Source organism: Schistocerca nitens, chromosome 11, assembly GCF_023898315.1.
Source record: "Schistocerca nitens isolate TAMUIC-IGC-003100 chromosome 11, iqSchNite1.1, whole genome shotgun sequence".
Taxonomy (NCBI): domain Eukaryota; kingdom Metazoa; phylum Arthropoda; class Insecta; order Orthoptera; family Acrididae; genus Schistocerca; species Schistocerca nitens.
The window spans coordinates 127,067,038-127,085,228 of record NC_064624.1 but is presented as its reverse complement, the minus strand read 5'-3'; the positions used below and the strand labels follow the sequence as shown (position 1 = coordinate 127,085,228).

The 18,191-nt window shown below is 41.9% G+C and overlaps 1 protein-coding gene across 3 annotated transcripts in view; it reads left to right on the top strand.

The window, feature by feature from the left end:
* The window catches only part of LOC126213221 (RNA-binding protein 48), a 100,057-nt gene that overhangs the window by 618 nt on the left and 81,248 nt on the right, over positions 1–18,191 (top strand). For all 3 annotated transcript variants that reach the window (XM_049940863.1, XM_049940864.1, XM_049940865.1), the window contains exon 2: positions 15,179–15,369. In XM_049940863.1, the coding sequence (XP_049796820.1) occupies positions 15,179–15,369 (191 nt within the window). The remainder of the gene's footprint in view (positions 1–15,178; positions 15,370–18,191) is intronic.

Sequence of the window (18,191 nt, the reverse complement as noted above, 5' to 3'; positions counted from 1 at the left end):
ATACAATGTAGCACTGGAATCGTGCTTTTCATCAACTTTTTCTTGGACGTCTTAAGTTTGTACACACAGCATCTGTTTCCGTGCTGTGGGGGCAGGAATATCAGAATGATACTAATAACCGGCAAAATGTACATATATACTGCTGAACTTTGAGTTCAGTATGACATTGCTCTGATAGGAATAGCAACAAGAGTACAGCAGTTACTAAAACAAACATTCAATATGAGCACTGACCTACAGTCTGTATTCACTAAGAAAAATGACAGAGCAATATTATTTCCCAGCTCATGTTATCCACCAGTTTATTGATTCATTTTTAAGTATTTTCCATGGAGTTGATGTCCTTTTACACACATTGCATAGTAAGTCATATATTTTGAATATGTTAAAAGGAATATAAGTGGTTTATACTTGACACATGAAATGATCGTTAAATATGAATGCATCATGCTGAATGAATAAAGAAGGATCAGTATGTATGACATAATACACATGTCAAGAAAAACACTTTCACAAGGAGGTACGATCGACACATGTTAATCATTAAGTACAGATACATTAAGAAAATAAAACACAACAGTATGACAATAAGCATTTTAAGAAATCCTCAAGTAATATAGTGGTCAGATAGTGGAGCAATTTTAGTAGGTGAGATAATTGTTATTACATATTTTAAATTCTGTCATATAGAAGGTTCTTATTCAAACCACATCTTTGTAATACTTCTGAAGACAGTCAGTGATAGATTGTGTGCTGTAGTTGGTAACATATTAAATAACTGTATCCTTATGTATGTGTAACTATTTTGGTTTTTTTTTAAGGCTTGTAACTTGGATGTCAATCATCCACCTTTGGCATATGTCATACTTATGTGTATTCTCCCACATTCCACAGCTTTTATGGTTTTCCTTGGTGTGTACTAAGCAGCTAAGAATAAACAGTGATGCAACTACAGTACTTTGAACTCTTTAAAGTATTCCCCACATGACACGTGGTTTATTACTCCAGCAATGCATGTAATGGCCTTTTTGTGCCAGTTAAAAATTATTTTCGCTTCAGAGGAATTGTCCCATAGGAACACTCCGTATGTTAGGTGGTTGCGAAAAAAAGCAGCTGTTGAAATCAGTTATTATTCTCTGGCTGAAGTTTATTGCACTTTAATTAAAGAGAGTTTCACAGCAGACACATTTCATTTCTGTTTGATTGCTTTAGATTAAAAACATTTTTGTTTATTAAGTTGGTGTGTACTTTACTTACTGTATTTATGCCGTTTTTGTTTACATATTCTCCAAACTACTGCGCCTTACCTCTGTTAGTTGATGTTTATGTTGAAAGACTGCATTTCATGTACTAACTTGGCAGTTTTTGCCTTTCTGCACTTTTTATTGTCTGCATTTACATTATTTTTCTTCACCTCACTTTTCGTGTGTGTGTGTGTGTGTGTGTGTGTGTGTGTGTGTGTGTGTGTGTGTATCACACACACACACACACACACACACACACAGATATTACCCTTCCCCGTGTGTGTTTTTTGAACATACAAGACATTTTCATTAATTTACAGTAACTCCCTCCCCATCCCTCCTCCCCCTTCCCATCCCCAATCCCCCCCCCCCCCCCCCGCACACACACAGACAAATTATACATTAAAAAAAGGTATTTCAAAGGTGACAGTGCTCACAATCTAAACAAAACCAATGAACAGACATAAACACTGTTTCGAATGAGAACACACGTAACTTCAATTGGATCTCCAAAAGTGAGGTGAAGAGTAAGTAATACAAATGCAGCATAATAAAAAGTGCAGAGGGGAAACCTGTCTAGTGGGTATGTGAAACAAAATCTTTTGACATTAACTTCTGCCAACAAAGAAGGACGAAGCAGTGGTTTGGAGAATATATAAACAAGAAGCAGAAACACTGCAAGTAAAGTCACACCAATTTCATAAACAAAAATATTGTATTTAATCTAAAACAACCAAAAATATACAAATATATGTATCCAGGTTGCAGAATAAAAACATAGGATACTTCATAAAGAAAAGAGAAGCACATCTGGTATAAAACTCGCTTTAATTATAAGGTGGAGAAACCAGTAATGCCAGATGGCATAATAAAAGTTCAGCAATCACTTATCAGTCACACAAGAAGAATATTTACAATTTTAGAGTGCTGAAGTTGTAATTTATTTACTGTCAGCCAAATAGGAGAAAGTAGTACTACTTTTTTAATGAATAGTCTTCTAGTCACCTAAGATATTAATCGCGGTGTGAGAGCTAATGCTGTGAACTGTCAGTAATAACATGCCACTTGATTTCAATAATGAAAGACTTCAGAATACTATCGTTATTATCATCTGCACTGATACTGACAGAAAACCGAATGAGATGGATCTTTCCTGTTCCTTTTTGTGTTGTTGTAGTAAATGGTTGCTTTCAGTTATAGTTTTTATTTTGAATATATATCTGGCCATTTTTTGTGTGTTCTGAAAGTGTCAGTTTTGCTTGACCACCTTTCCTCACCCAATCTTTCTGGTAAATATTCAATTCTTTGTGTTGTAAAATTTCCAAAATTCAAGAGGTTTTAATTTAAGCTTTAACTATGGTAAAGCTTTGAAACTTATCTGACGCACTACATCACGTGTCAAAGCTGACAGAAATAGGGGATTCATTGATTTACATGCCACATTAAGTTAATGAAGTATTTATTTGTTTTGCACTATTTCCATTTTTGCCTAATAAGTAGAAGATTCATTTGTCGACCGCGTTCACTGCCTAGGTAGTAAAGTTTAAGATTCCAACTTCAGTTGGTCATTTGATGTTTTTTCTGTTGCTCACCATTTCTTTCACCTCTAGCGATATTTGTTATTAAGAGGTAGGGGGAAGGCAACAGCATACCACCTCCAGTAGGATTGTACCTGGTAGGTAAAGCCCTCTCTGGTGTTCAAAACAACCTATGTGTTGATGAACTTATTATGGTCGGTAGGTCTCGTCCTGGTGGAGAGCTTTCAGGGATGTTACATGAGTAGAGGTGTACATAAAAACTGGCCAGGTGCAAGAACAACTCATACTCTGAATATTCTGTACAAACTTCATTTTGTATATAGTTCATCCATGCCAGGAATTGAGAATCTTGATAATTTTTTGCCTGTTATTAATACTGCCGAGGTATTGTAACCACGAATTCAGAGACATCCTAGAATGATTTAATTTTAAGTTTGAAGTCCAATGACAGATGACAAAATATATATAGTCAGCTGTTACCAGACTTGTTCCCCTCCCTCCATGGTTCTGCATCATCAGGTGATACTACACTCCTGGAAATTGAAATAAGAACACCGTGAATTCATTGTCCCAGGAAGGGGAAACTTTATTGACACATTCCTGGGGTCAGATACATCACATGATCACACTGACAGAACCACAGGCACATAGACACAGGCAACAGAGCATGCACAATGTCGGCACTAGTACAGTGTATATCCACCTTTCGCAGCAATGCAGGCTGCTATTCTCCCATGGAGACGATCGTAGAGATGCTGGATGTAGTCCTGTGGAACGGCTTGCCATGCCATGTCCACCTGGCGCCTCAGTTGGACCAGCGTTCGTGCTGGACGTGCAGACCGCGTGAGACGACGCTTCATCCAGTCCCAAACATGCTCAATGGGGGACAGATCCGGAGATCTTGCTGGCCAGGGTAGTTGACTTACATCTTCTAGAGCACGTTGGGTGGCACGGGATACATGCGGACGTGCATTGTCCTGTTGGAACAGCAAGTTCCCTTGCCGGTCTAGGAATGGTAGAACGATGGGTTCGATGACGGTTTGGATGTACCGTGCACTATTCAGTGTCCCCTCGACGATCACCAGTGGTGTACGGCCAGTGTAGGAGATCGCTCCCCACACCATGATGCCGGGTGTTGGCCCTGTGTGCCTCGGTCGTATGCAGTCCTGATTGTGGCGCTCACCTGCACGGCGCCAAACACGCATACGACCATCATTGGCACCAAGGCAGAAGCGACTCTCATCGCTGAAGACGACACGTCTCCATTCGTCCCTCCATTCACGCCTGTCGCGACACCACTGGAGGCGGGCTGCACGATGTTGGGGCGTGAGCGGAAGACGGCCTAACGGTGTGCAGGACCGTAGCCCAGCTTCATGGAGACGGTTGCGAATGGTCCTCGCCGATACCCCAGGAGCAACAGTGTCCCTAATTTGCTGGGAAGTGGCGGTGCGGTCCCCTACGGCACTGCGTAGGATCCTACGGTCTTGGCGTGCAACCGTGCGTCGCTGCGGTCCGGTCCCAGGTCGACGGGCACGTGCACCTTCCGCCGACCACTGGCGACAACATCGATGTACTGTGGAGACCTGACGCCCCACGTGTTGAGCAATTCGGCGGTACGTCCACCCAGCCTCCCGCATGCCCACTATACACCCTCGCTCAAAGTCCGTCAACTGCACATACGGTTCACGTCCACGCTGTCGCGGCATGCTACCAGTGTTAAAGACTGCGATGGAGCTCCGTATGCCACGGCAAACTGGCTGACACTGACGGCGGCGGTGCACAAATGCTGTGCAGCTAGCGCCATTCGACGGCCAACACCGCGGTTCCTGGTGTGTCCGCTGTGCTGTGCGTGTGATCATTGCTTGTACAGCCCTCTCGCAGTGTCCGGAGCAAGTATGGTGGGTCTGACACACCGGTGTCAATGTGTTCTTTTTTCCATTTCCAGGAGTGTATATAGGTTTTGTGGAGTGAGTTTGCGAGTGTCAGAATATGTGGCATAAACAGTTGTACCTTTTGATTGCATTGACTTAGAAGCTTCAATTTTTTACACCACCAAGGAACCATAGACATTAGTATGTGATGTAAATTTCAACTTGATATGTTTACCAGTTCCAGAGGAAATAGGTTTTTCATAGACAGACAGATGGATGGACGGACAACAAAGTGGTCATAGATTAAGGTATGGTTAGGTAAAAATTGGATAAAAGTGTCCCTACGTCATTGACAGCTTTTCCATTATGTGCTGCTGTTGGTAACAGTTCACAAAAAGAATCATGGGGAATTGGCACAATGAATCATGAGTCAAATTCAGATATGAAATGAGAGTCTCATTCATACCTCCCTACAGTTCTTAAATGAACTTTGCGGGTAATTTGTTTTAAAAGATTAGGATTTAATCATACTGACTGATTTTTTTTAGCAGAGTTGGAAATAAGGCATACAAGTAGATTATTGCAATGACAACTGTGTGTCTACACGAATCTATCATGGCAATTGTACTTTCTTGTTGGGATTCATTGGCTTTGTCAACTAACTTGCAAATTTTCACATTTGAATCTTACTTAGGCCTCAGTGTATGCCACACATCAGTACATCTAATTTTCTTCTATTCATATTCATTGCCTTCACCAACTCACAACCAGAATGTCAGTCTAACCTAGGCCTCAAGAGACACTAATGGCTTGTCTCTCAGCACATATAATTTTTTGCAGTTTTTTCCAGACACCAAAGAAGTATGAAATCAGTCAGAAACTGCAAAATGTGTAATAATGAGATCAGTAAAAGTAGTTGTGGTGCTCTTCATATTGAAAAGAAGCGTAATCAGTTTCTATCTTCTGCTGAAAGAACTCATTATAATTATCAGCGATTCTCATTGGCTACCTTATACTAGCGCCCAGTTGTCTACGAACAATGCCAATGAATTGTGAATATCAGTATGCAGCGTAAGAGCAGCTGACACTGTAAAGTGCACTGTGGCCCAAAAAGTGAATTATTTTTCAAACTTTTTTATCTTGAATTCACCGTCATTAATTGGCACTGCTTCTTTCTGCTGTGAAAGCTCGTTGCTGGGCGTAATACCTGAACAACATTGCTGCCCATCAGATGGCAGTTTTCAGAATTAGAGGCAACTTGACAGACAACATTAATAATAACCTCTCTTTTTGAAGAGGGTGTAATTATCTGTAATGAGCTCCTGTCTGAAACAAGCTGCAGAGCTTGGCAACTTGCTTCAAATGCTCGGAAATGTAAAGTACTGTAATTCAAAAATGCAGGAAAATAGGAACCCATGACTACAGTATCAGTGGATCTCAGTTGGGATCACTAGACTCGTGTAAATACCTAGCTGTAACGATTTGTATGGAAATGGCATGATCACGGGCTCAGTTGTAGCTAAAGCAGGAGTTAGACTTCAGTTCGTCGGTAGGCTACTTGGAATTATGCTCTGCATTGCATTTTACAGCAGTTTGCAAAGTAAGGCCATAAATGTAGATGTGGATGAGAGTTGGTGGGAACTAGGCTATTTCTTCTTTGCCTCTTAACAGGAGCTCCTGGTCATAGAAATTTCATTGTGTTGACTTAAAGGTACTTGTGCCAGCTTGTATTGTATACCTTCCACTCATTTTATCCTTTGGATTATCTTCTGCAGTACACTACATGATTAAAAGTGTCCGGACACCCCCAAAAACATACGTTTTTCATATTAGGTGCACTGTGCTGCCCCCTACTGCCAGGTACTCTATATCAGGAAGCTCAGTAGTCATTAGACATCGTGAGAGAGCGGAATGGGGCACTCCACGGAACTCACGGACTTCGAACATGATCAGGTGATTGGGTGTCACTTGTGTCATACGTCTGTACACGAGATTTCCATACTCCTAAACATTCCAAGGTCCACTGTTTCCGATGTAATAGTGAAGTGCAAAAGTGAAAGGACACGTACAGCACAAAAGTGTACAGGCCAAAATCGTCTGTTGACTGACAGTTGAACAGGATCGTGATGTGTAATAGGCAGACATCTATCCAGACCATCACATAGCAATTCCAAACTGCCTCAGGATCCACTGCAAGTACTGTGACAGTTAGGTGGGAGGTGAGAAAACTTGGATTTCAAAGTCGAGCAGCTGCTCGTAAGCAACACATCGTGCCGGTAAATGCCAAATGATGCCTTGCTCAGTGTAAGGAGTGTAAACATTGGACGATTGAGCAGTGGAAAAATGTTGCGTGGAGTGATGAATCACGGTACACAATGTGCCAATCCGATGGCAGGGTGTGGGTATGGTAAATGCCCGATGATCATCATCTGCCAGCGTGTGTAGTACCAACAGTAAAATTCGGAGGTGGTGGTGTTATGGTGTGGTCATGTTTTTCATGGAGGGGGCTTGCACCCCTTGTTGTTTTGCAAGGCACTATCACAGCACAGGCCTACATTGATGTTTTAAGAACCTTCTTGCTTCCCACTGTTGACTAGCAATTTGGGGATGGCAACTGCATCTTTCAACACGATCGAGCAGCTGTTCATAATGCACGGCCTTTGGTGGAGTGGTTGTATGACAATAACATCACTTTAGTGGACTGGGCTGCACAGATTCCTGACCTGAATCCTATAGAACACCTTTGGGATGTTTTGCAATGCTGACTTCGCGCCAGGCCTCACCGACTGACACCAATACCTCTCCTCAATGCAGCACTCCATTAAGAATATGCCTGCGAGAGTGGAAGCTGTCATCAAAGCTAAGGGTGGGCCAACACCGTATTGAATTCCAACATTACTGATGGAGAGCACCACGAACTTGTAAATCATTGTCAGCCAGATGTATGGATACATTTGATCACATAGTGTATGTAGCAAAAGTTAGTAAAGAATTCAAATATTCATTTTCCCCCTTGGCAGCTGCATGCAGTTACGAAACACATCTGTGCCACAGTCCACACAGTTCCTGACATTTGCAGTGCGTGTAGTCTATCAATGCAAAATAATTGCACCACCGCTGAAAGAAGGGCACGTACGGTTTCAGTGGCTCTACTGCTGCGTGCTGATATTGGCAGTTTGTTAATGTCAGAGCCCACCCTCTGCGACCACCCGGATCTTGCAGACTGAGGGGCAACCTCTGGAACAGGACAAGCAGCCATGTCAGGCCGAAGATCAGTATCAGCCTGAGACAGAGCCTGAAACCTGTTCGTCAGACAAACTGGAGAGGCCTTCTGTTCAGCCCTCCGGAATGTCTTTCGCCCCCTGCCACACCTTGAGACGACCTCCCACTCTACCACAGGTGAGGGATCAGCCTCAATGCGGGCAGTATCCCGGGCAACCACAGTCGTAGTCCGAACAGGGGACTACACATAGGACGCGAAAGAACTTACTCCCCTTCTAACAGCCGTGTACCGCAAGTCTCTAGAGGAACGGAGTGTTCCAAATGATTGGAAAAGAGCACAGGTAGTCCCAGTCTTCAAGAAGGGTCATCGAGCAGATGCGCAAAACTATAGACCTATATCTCTGACGTCGATCTGTTGTAGAATTTTAGAACATGTTTTTTGCTCGAGTATCATGTCGATTTTGGAAACCCAGAGTCTACTATGTAGGAATCAACACGGATTCCGGAAACAGCAATCGTGTGAGACCCAACTCGCTTTATTTGTTCATGAGACCCAGACAATACTAGATACACGCTCCCAGGTAGATGCTATTTTTCTTGACTTCCGGAAGGCGTTCGATACAGTTCCGCACTGTCGCCTGATAAACAAAGTAAGAGCCTACGGAATATCAGACCAGCTGTGTGGCTGGATTGAAGAGTTTTTAGCAAACAGAACACAGCCTGTTGTTATCAATGGAGAGACATCTACAGACGTTAAAGTAACCTCTGGCGTGCCACAGGGGAGTGTTATGGGACCATTGCTTTTCACAATATATATAAATGACCTAGTAGATAGTGTCGGAAGTTCCGTGCGGCTTTTCGCGGATGATGCTGTAGTATACAGAGAAGTTGCAGCATTAGAAAATTGTAGCGAAATGCAGGAAGATCTGCAGCGGATAGGCACTTGGTGCAGGGAGTGGCAACTGTCCCTTAACATAGACAAATGTAATGTATTGCGAATACATAGAAAGAAGGATCCTTTATTGTATGATTATATGATAGCGGAACAAACACTGGTAGCAGTTACTTCTGTAAAATATCTGGGAGTATGCGTACGGAACGATTTGAAGTGGAATGATCATATAAAATTAATTGTTGGTAAGGCGGGTACCAGGTTGAGATTCATTGGGAGAGTGCTTAGAAAATGTAGTCCACCAACAAAGGAGGTGGCTTACAAAACACTCGTTCGACCTATACTCGAGTATTGCTCATCAGTGTGGGATCCGTACCAGATCGGGTTGATGGAGGAGATAGAGTGGTAACCGTGATAGCGTTACGGAGATGTTTAATAAACTCAAGTGGCAGACTCTGCAAGAGAGGCGCTGTGCATCGCGATGTAGCTTGCTGTCCAGGTTTCGAGAGGGTGCGTTTCTGGATGAGGTATCGAATATATTGCTTCCCCGTACTTATACCTCCCGAGGAGATCACGAATGTAAAATTAGAGAGATTAGAGCGCGCACGGAGGCTTTCAGACAGTCGTTCTTCCCGTGAACCATACCCGACTGGAACAGGAAAGGGTGGTAATGGCAGTGGCACGTAAAGTGCCCTCCGCCACACACCGTTGGGTGGCTTGCGGAGTATAAATGTAGATGTAGATGTCAGTTGTGGCTAATCGAGTGATAGTGGCCGATGAGAATTACTAAATATAATCATTTCTTTTGATAGAAGATACTAATTGATTACATGGAGAGTGCCACAAACACTTTTACTCATATGTTTATTATGAATTTTAAAATTGGTTACTTATTTTTTGTATTTAGTTGGTGACTGGAAAACAGCTAGATTTGCTGACAAACTGACCTGTAATACAGTTGAGTGTACAGGTTAGGTTGGAATGTGACAATTTCAAATCTGCTGGTGAAGCCAATGACTCTCATCCAAAAATATGATTGCAATAACCTACTTTTCCAATTTTGCAAAAAATTCCAATGATGTGCATAAATTCTAAGTTAATAGGACAAAATACTAACTAAATTTCTGTGCAAACCGTGGGAAATTTTAAACGAGCACTCTAGCTACCAATGACTGATTAACGATTCATTGTATCTGGTTCGCATTGTTCACACACAAGTCGTTGCACATATCAGTATGCATTGCAAAAGCCAAGGACAATGTAAGTGCACTTCTATCTTGCATCACAGTTGGTGAAGGGACTATCAGTAGTTCGACACAGAGCAACTCTACATTGTTATCTCAGTGAAATGAGTCTGGTCACCAGACTGGTGTTAGCTGTGAGATGTCACTGTAAGTAATGAAAACAACAAGTGTATCTAATATGAGGTGTGATTGGAAAGTTTCAAGAGTAGCTCCACTACTGCTTACTGGCTTGGCGGGCAGGTACACGAAGGGTTGGGAATGAGTCATTGCCTTATCCTTGAACGCCCTCTGACAGGAAACTGCATTTCCTTTATTTAGTTCGTTGTGACAGCTGGTTGAGTGTGGGTCTGTTAGGGCTTGTTGCCAGATTCTGTCTGCATGAAAATGGACGTAAAAATAGAGCAATGAGTTGGTGTGAAATTTTGCTTTAAAACTGGGAAATCAGCTTCTGAGACTTATGAGCTATTAAAAACAGCTTTTAGAGATATTTGTATGAGCCAGTCAAATGTTTTTGTCTGATTCAACAGATTTAAAAATGACCGTGAATCAATGGAAGATGAACAACTGTCTGGCCATCCTTCCACCTCAAAAACAAATGAAAATGTGTTGAAAGTTCGCGATTTAGTGCACTCCAATCATAGAAGGGAAATGGCTGTTGAACTTGATTTAAGTTTCTATGCAATTCAGTCAATTTTAACTGAAGATTCGAACATGCATCGAGTGTCCGCAAAATTCATTCCAAAAGTGTTGGCAAGTGACCGGAGACAATACGAATTTGACGTGTGTCAAGACCTAATTAATCAGAGTAAAAATGACCCAGATTTGTGAAATAGGGCCATTACAGGTGACGAATCATGTCTATATAGATATGATACTGAAACCAAAGTGCAGTCTTCGCAGTGGAAGACTCCAGGTTCACCACGACCAAAAAAAAGCACGGCAATGTCGGTTGAAGGTGAAGACAATGTTGGTGATTTTTTTCGATTCTACCGGTATTGTGCATCATGAATATACCCTGGAAGACAGACAATTAACCAGGAATACTACAAATGCGTCCTTGAATGATCGCGCAAAAAGGTGCGAAAGGAAAGGCCTGCATTGTGGAGGGGCAGGAGTTGGGTGCTACACCATGACAATGCTCTGGCTCATCATACCTTCTCTGTCGTTGAATTTTTCCCAAATTCAAAATTCCTGTGCTTCCACAACCACCATCTTCCCCTTATTTGGCCCCTGCGGCCTTCTACCTGTTTCTTAAACTGAAATTTTCACTGAAAGGGAAGTGATTTGACTCGATTGAAGACACCGAGGCAAATACAGAGAGCATCCTTAACACACTTCAGGAAAAAAATTTCCAGGAATGTTTTCAAAAGTGGAAACACCATCGGCATCGGTGTGTTCAGTCAGAAAGGGACTATTTTGAAGGAGATGCATCGCAGTAGCATGTAAGTACCACCATTGTACAATTACAAGCCCATTCTTAAAACTTTCCAATCACACCTCATACAATGGTTATCTAGTGCATTGCTTAGAAGTGTATACATGGTGCCTCAATGGCAAAACTCATTTACTGCTCTTAATGTGTCATTTCCCAATCCAACTCCTTCAGCATCATTTGACTACATAGCATTTCCCTTGTTTTACTTTCGTTGATGCTCATCTTACAAGTTCTTTTCAAGATGCTATCCATTATATTAAACTGTTTCTCCAAGCCTTTTACTTTCTCTGACAGAATTATACCATAGAAAACTGTAAAATTATTCCTAGACATTAATTCCCTTTCCAAATTTCTTCTTGGTTTCCCTTACAACTTGCCCATTGTACAGATTTAATACCATTGGGGAATAAGTTACAACCCTGTCTCACTCCCTCCTCAACCACAGCTTCCCTCTCATGGCCTTTGATTTTTATAACTGCTGACTGGTTTCTGCACAGGTTGTAGATAACGTTTCATTCCCTGTATTCTGTCCTCCTAGCTTCAGAATTTCAAAGAATGTATTCCAGTAAACTTTGTTAAAAGGTATCTCTAAATTGGCTAATGGTATAGCTGTGGATTTGTCTTTCTTCAGTCTATTTTCTAAGATAAGTCGTACACTTTGTGGCTGCATCAAGCTAGCATGTGTTTAACATCATTATGTTGAGAGAAACATTTAAAAATCAATACTCCTAGCTGAAGATAAAGTGTATGTAATCATATGTGAAAGCACCTGAAAAAGTGAATAATCCTTACCATTTAGATCACGTCTAGTTTGATTTTTAAGGTACGGAAAATTATGCTTAATGATAGCACAGATTATGTTTCCATATCTCTGTAAATTATGCTTAATGATAGCACAGATTATGTTTCCATATCTCTGTAACTGAGTGATTAATAAATAACCAATACTTTTGGTTTGTAGCTGTATAGCAACAAATCTAAAATATTGGATAAATCAAAATTTCTATGTTCAACTTGTAACATAGTATTTTGTGTGCCAGGCAGTTCATACAGAGATTTTTTGGTTACTGAAATTATTTTCCTACAAAAAGTCATGCAATAGAGGGTTAAGATCAGCTTCTGTCAGTCTCTACATTCATCTGTAAAATATTCATGTGAGTATTACATTTGTAAATTTAGAATTCTGAGTCTCTGGCCCACTTAGCATGTTTGCTTATGTTTGAGTATGACTCCTGAGCTGAAACCGTACTGTGATTGATAGAAAATAAAGGGAATGTTTGGTAGATCCCCTGACAACTGGTGTGTTAAAGTGTCATCTGCCTACATCTGCATCTACATTTACACTCTGCAAACCACTATGAAGTGGCTGTGAAGTGCATGGCAGATGGTACAACCCATTGTACCAGTTATTACGGCTTCTTCCTATTCCATTCATGTATGGAGCCTGGGAAGAATCATTGTTTGAATGTCTCTGTGTGTGCTGTAATTATTCTAATCTTATTCTCACAATCCCTACGTGACTAAAACAAAGGTGTTGTATATTCCTAGAGTCATCATTTAAAGATGGTTCTTGAAACTTTGTTAATAAATTTCCTTGGGGTAGTTTACACTATGTGATCAAAAGTATCCGGACACCTGGCTGAAAATGACTTACAAGTTCGTGGCACCCTCCATCGGTAATCCTGGAATTTAATCTGGTGTTGCCCCACCTTTATCCTTGATTACAGTTTCCACTCTCGCAGGCATATGTTCAGTCAGGTGCTGGAAGGTTTCTTTGGGAATGGCAGCCCATTCTTCACGGAGTGCTGCACTGAGGAGAGGTATCAATGTCGGTCGGTGAGGCCTGGCACGAACTCGGCGTTCCAAAACATCTTGAAGGTGTCCTATAGGATTCAGGTCAGGACTCTGTGCAGGCCAGTCAATTACAGGGATGTTATTGTCTTGTAACCACTCCGCCACAGGCCTTGCATTATGAACAGGTGGTCGATCGTGTTGGAAGATGCAATCGCCAACCCCAAATTGCTCTTCAACATTGGGAAGCAAGAAGGTGCTTAAAACATCACTGTAGGCCTGTGCTGTGATAGTGCCATGCAAAACAACAAGGAATAGAAGCCCCCTCCATGAAAAACACGATTACATCATAACACCATCGCCTCTGAATTTCACTATTGGAACTACACACGCTGGCAGATGATGTTCACCAGGCATTCACCATACCTACACCCTGCCATCGGATCGCCACTTTATGTACCGTGATTCGTAACTCCACATAACTCTTTCCACTGTTCAGTCTTCCATTGTTTACGCTCCTTACACCAAGCGAGGCGTCGTTTGTCATTTACTGGCGTGATGTGTGGCTTATGAGCAGCCGCTCGACCATGAAATCAAGTTTTCTCACCTCCCGCCTAACTGTCGTAGTACTTGCAGTGGATCCTGATGCAGTTTGTAATTCCTGTGTGATGGTCTGAATAGATGTCTGCCTATTACACATTACGACCCTCTTCAACTGTCAGCAGTCTCTGTCGGCAAAGAGATGAAGTTGGCCTGTACACTTTTGTGCTGTACGTGTCCTTTCACTTTTGCACTTCATATTACATCGGAAACAGTGGACCTTGGGATGTTTAGGAGTGTGGAAATGTTGCGTACAGACGTATGACACAAGTGACACCCAATCGCCTGACCACATTGGAAGTCTGTGAGGTCCACGGTGCACTCCATTCTGCTCTCTCACAATGTCTAATGGCTGCTGAGGTCGCCCATATGTAGTACCTGGCAGTAGGCGTCAGCACAATGCACTTAATGTGAAAAACGTATGTTTTTGTGGGATGTCCGGATACTTTTGATCACATAGTGTATGTCTGTCTTCAAGAGTCTTCCATTTCAGTTCCTTCAGTACCTGTGTGAAACTCTCCCATGGATGAAACAAACCTGTGACCATTCTTACTGCCCTCGTATGTGTACATTCAGTATCCCCTGTTATTCCTATTTGGTACAGGTCCCACACACTTGAGTAATATTCAAGAACGGGTTACACGACTGATTTGTAAGCAGCCTCCTTTGTAGACTGATTGTCCTTCCCCCGTATTCTACCAATAAACCAAAATCTACCACCTGCTTTAACCATAGCTGAGCCTATGTGATCATTCCTTATCCCATTCAATTTCCCTACAAAGTGTTACACCCAGGTATTTGAGTGAGTTGGCTGATTCCAACGACAACTCATTGATATTACAGTCAAAGGCTACACCATTTTTTTCATTTTGTGAAGTGCAAAATTTTACATCTGTGAACATTAAGAGCAATTTTCCAATCTCTGCACCATGCTGAAATCTTATCAAGTTCTGATTGAATATTTATGCAGATCTTTCAGACAATACTTCATTATAGATAACTCCATTTTTTTGCAAAAAGCCTGATTTTACTATTAATATTCATGTGTGTTGGATTTCACATGATTGATGTTTTTTAAATCCATGCTGGTTGTCACTGAGGAGGTCATTCTGTTCAAGATACCTCGTTATGTTCGAGGTCAGAGCATGTTCTAAGATTCTACAACATATTGATGTCAAGGATATTGGACGGACGTTTTGTGGATCACAGATTGTTGCAATTGCTGTTGAGTTTTTAGCCAGAAATGCAGAGATACAATGTGAGATGCATGCGCAGTGTGGAACCAGTTATTGCTGTACTTCTCCTTGACACGTGAGCGGTGCTGTCAGGTCGGTCCTGTAGGTTTACACGGTGTCGTCCGAGTCGGCACACCTGCTGATCTTCGGTGTGCCCGCCCTCGGCCTCAGGGACGAGGTGAAGAAGCTGTGCCAGCGTTACGGGGACGTCGCTGCCATCGCGCCATCACCTCGCGAGGACGACGAGCTCTTCACTGACACCTTCCACGTCCAGTACGTGCGTGTCGTGTCGGCAAGGTATGTGTGGGCGGAAAAAGTGTTATTACTCCCTTTGTCAGAAAAGTTACAGGACAGTTTTTAAGTTCAAACTTTGTAGTACTAAAAATGAAAAATGTTGTTTTTATATTACCTGGTATGTGTGCGTCCTTGAAATGACCTTCTACATCTACAACTACATATATACTCCACTGGCCTCCAAGTGGTGTGTGGCGGAAGGCACAGTTTGCACCAAAGTCATATTTCCCTCCCGTCTGTTCCACTCGCAAATTGCAAAAACGAGTGTCTGAACGCCTCAGTACGAGCTCTAATTTCCCTTATCTTTGAATGGTGATCATTGCGCGATTAGAAGGTTGGTGGTAATAATATGTGCTCTACATCCTCGGCGAACATCGGATTTTAGTGAACAGCCCCTTCCACTTAGCGCGCCATCTATCTGCAAGTGTGTCCCATTTCAAACTTTCTATCAGATTTGTAACACTCTCGCGATGGCTAAATGTACCAGTCACGAATCTTGCCGCTCTTCTTTGGACCTTCTCAATCTCTTGAATCGGACCCAACTGGTAAGTGTCCCATACAGATGAACAATACTCTAAGACTGGATGAACTAACATCTTGTAAGCTATTTCGTTTGTTGAAGGACTGCGTCGCTTCAGGATTCTACCAATAAACCACAATCTAGAGTTCGCCTTGCCCGTTACTAATGTAATCTGATCATTCCATTTGAGATCATTTCAAGTAGTCACACCCAGATACTTGACGGATGTTACCGCTTCCAAAGACTGGGCATTTATTTTGTAATCGTACATTAATGGGGATTTTCGCCTTTTTATACGCAATAGGTTACACTTACTAATATTGAGAGATAACTGCCAGTCATTACACCACACATTTATTTTCTGCAAATCATTGATTTGTTCACAACTTTCATGTGATACTACTTTCCTTTAGACTACAGCATCATTGGCAAACAGTCTAATGCCACTGTCAATACCATCAACCAGATCGTTTATGTAAATCATAAAAAGCAGCGGACCTATTACACTGCGCTGGAGCACACCTGAAGTTATGCTTGTGTCTGTTGAAGTCTCCCCATTCAGGACAACATACTACTCCCTGCCTGTTAGAAAACTTTCTATCCAACCACATATGTCATCGGATAGGCCGTAAGTGTGCACTTTTTGTAGCAAGCGACAGTGCGGAACTGAGTCAAATGCCTTTCAAAATTCGAGAAATATGGTGTCAACCTGGGAGCCGGTATCTAGAGCCTTTTGTATATCATCCACAAAGAGGGCCAGCTCTGTCTCGCTTGACCGCTGCTTCCTAAAACCGTGCTGGTTTCAGCAGATGAGCTTCTCTCAGTCTAGAAAGGTCATTATGTCTGAACACGAAATATGTTCCATGATTCTACAACAAATATATGTCAGTGAAATTGTCCGGTAATTATGTGCATCCGATTTTCTACCCTTTTTATAGATTGCTATGACCTGGGTCTTCTTCTAGTCCCGTGGAACTTTCCGCTGTTCCAATGATCTCTGATAGGTGTTGGATAAGAATGGTGCTATATTTGTAGCATAGTCAACAAAAAACCTTATGGGGATACCGGCTGGGCCAGATGCCTTCCTGCCATCTAAGGATCTTAACTGTTTTACAATCCCAGATACACTAAACACAATCTCAGCCATCGATATTCAGTTATCGAACAAACACAAGGATGGCTGAGATTGTGTTTAGTGTATCTGCAGTCGTGTACCGTAAATGAGTTTTTGAAAGCTAGGTTTAGTATTTCAGCCTTATGTTTATCATCATCATCATCATCATCATCAGTTACATTACCCTTACTGTCAGCAAGAGAAGGTACTGAATTATTTGTGGCGATGTTTCCAAGCACTAGGTGGCAGGGTTGTGCTGCAAGACACTGTTTGGGTTCTTGACGCATTAGTTACGGTGGCACAGTGGATGCTTATTGTGAGCAAAGAGTGAACATTAAGTTCCGCATTAAGCTCTGGAAAATCCCTAGTGAAACATGGACAGTGGTTATGCAAGCATATGCAGGCAAGGCACCTTCAAGATGTCATGTTCTCGAGTGGCACTAAAGGCTGAGATTCAGTGCAAGATGTTACCAGAGCTGGTCAGCCATCTACAGCACATACTGATGGAAAGGCAGTTATTGAAAGAAGATCATCTTGTAACTGTGTGTGCAGTATCAAAGGAACTTAATCTGAATTGTGATTTTACATGAAGATTTAGGGAAATGGAAATTTAATGCAAAACTCATTCCTCACACACTAAGAGACAAAAAGAGAGAGAGATTTTTTTTTTAATGCTTCAAGAAATCATTCAAAAAATTCATCACAGTTGCGGACCCTATCACATTGAAAATTATAGAAAGAGGGAAGACAAAGAATTTCTGCTGAACTATTGGATAGAGCCAAATGTCATCCCACATTACTGTCAAAGATTATTGTTGCGGGTGCTACCAGTATGAGCCTGACACAAAGCGTCAAAATGCTGAATGGCGGAGTCCTGGATCAGCAGTCTCAAAAAAATAGTCAAACAACATCCTTCAAGAACAAAGATAATGTCGACTGCATTTTCTGATAGTAAAGGAATAGTTCACCGTGAGTATATTCCTCCAGATCAAACAGGGAACCAAACGTTTGCAACAAGCAGTTCAGGTTCTAACTGTGTGACAATGCAATACCCCATACTGATTTACCTGCCACCGAGTATGTGCCCAGACATTCTTTTATTGCCATCCCACGTCCGCTATATTTGCCCAACCACTTGACTTGTGAATTTTTTCTTGTTTCCTTAGGTGAAAAGATGACTGAACGGAAAGC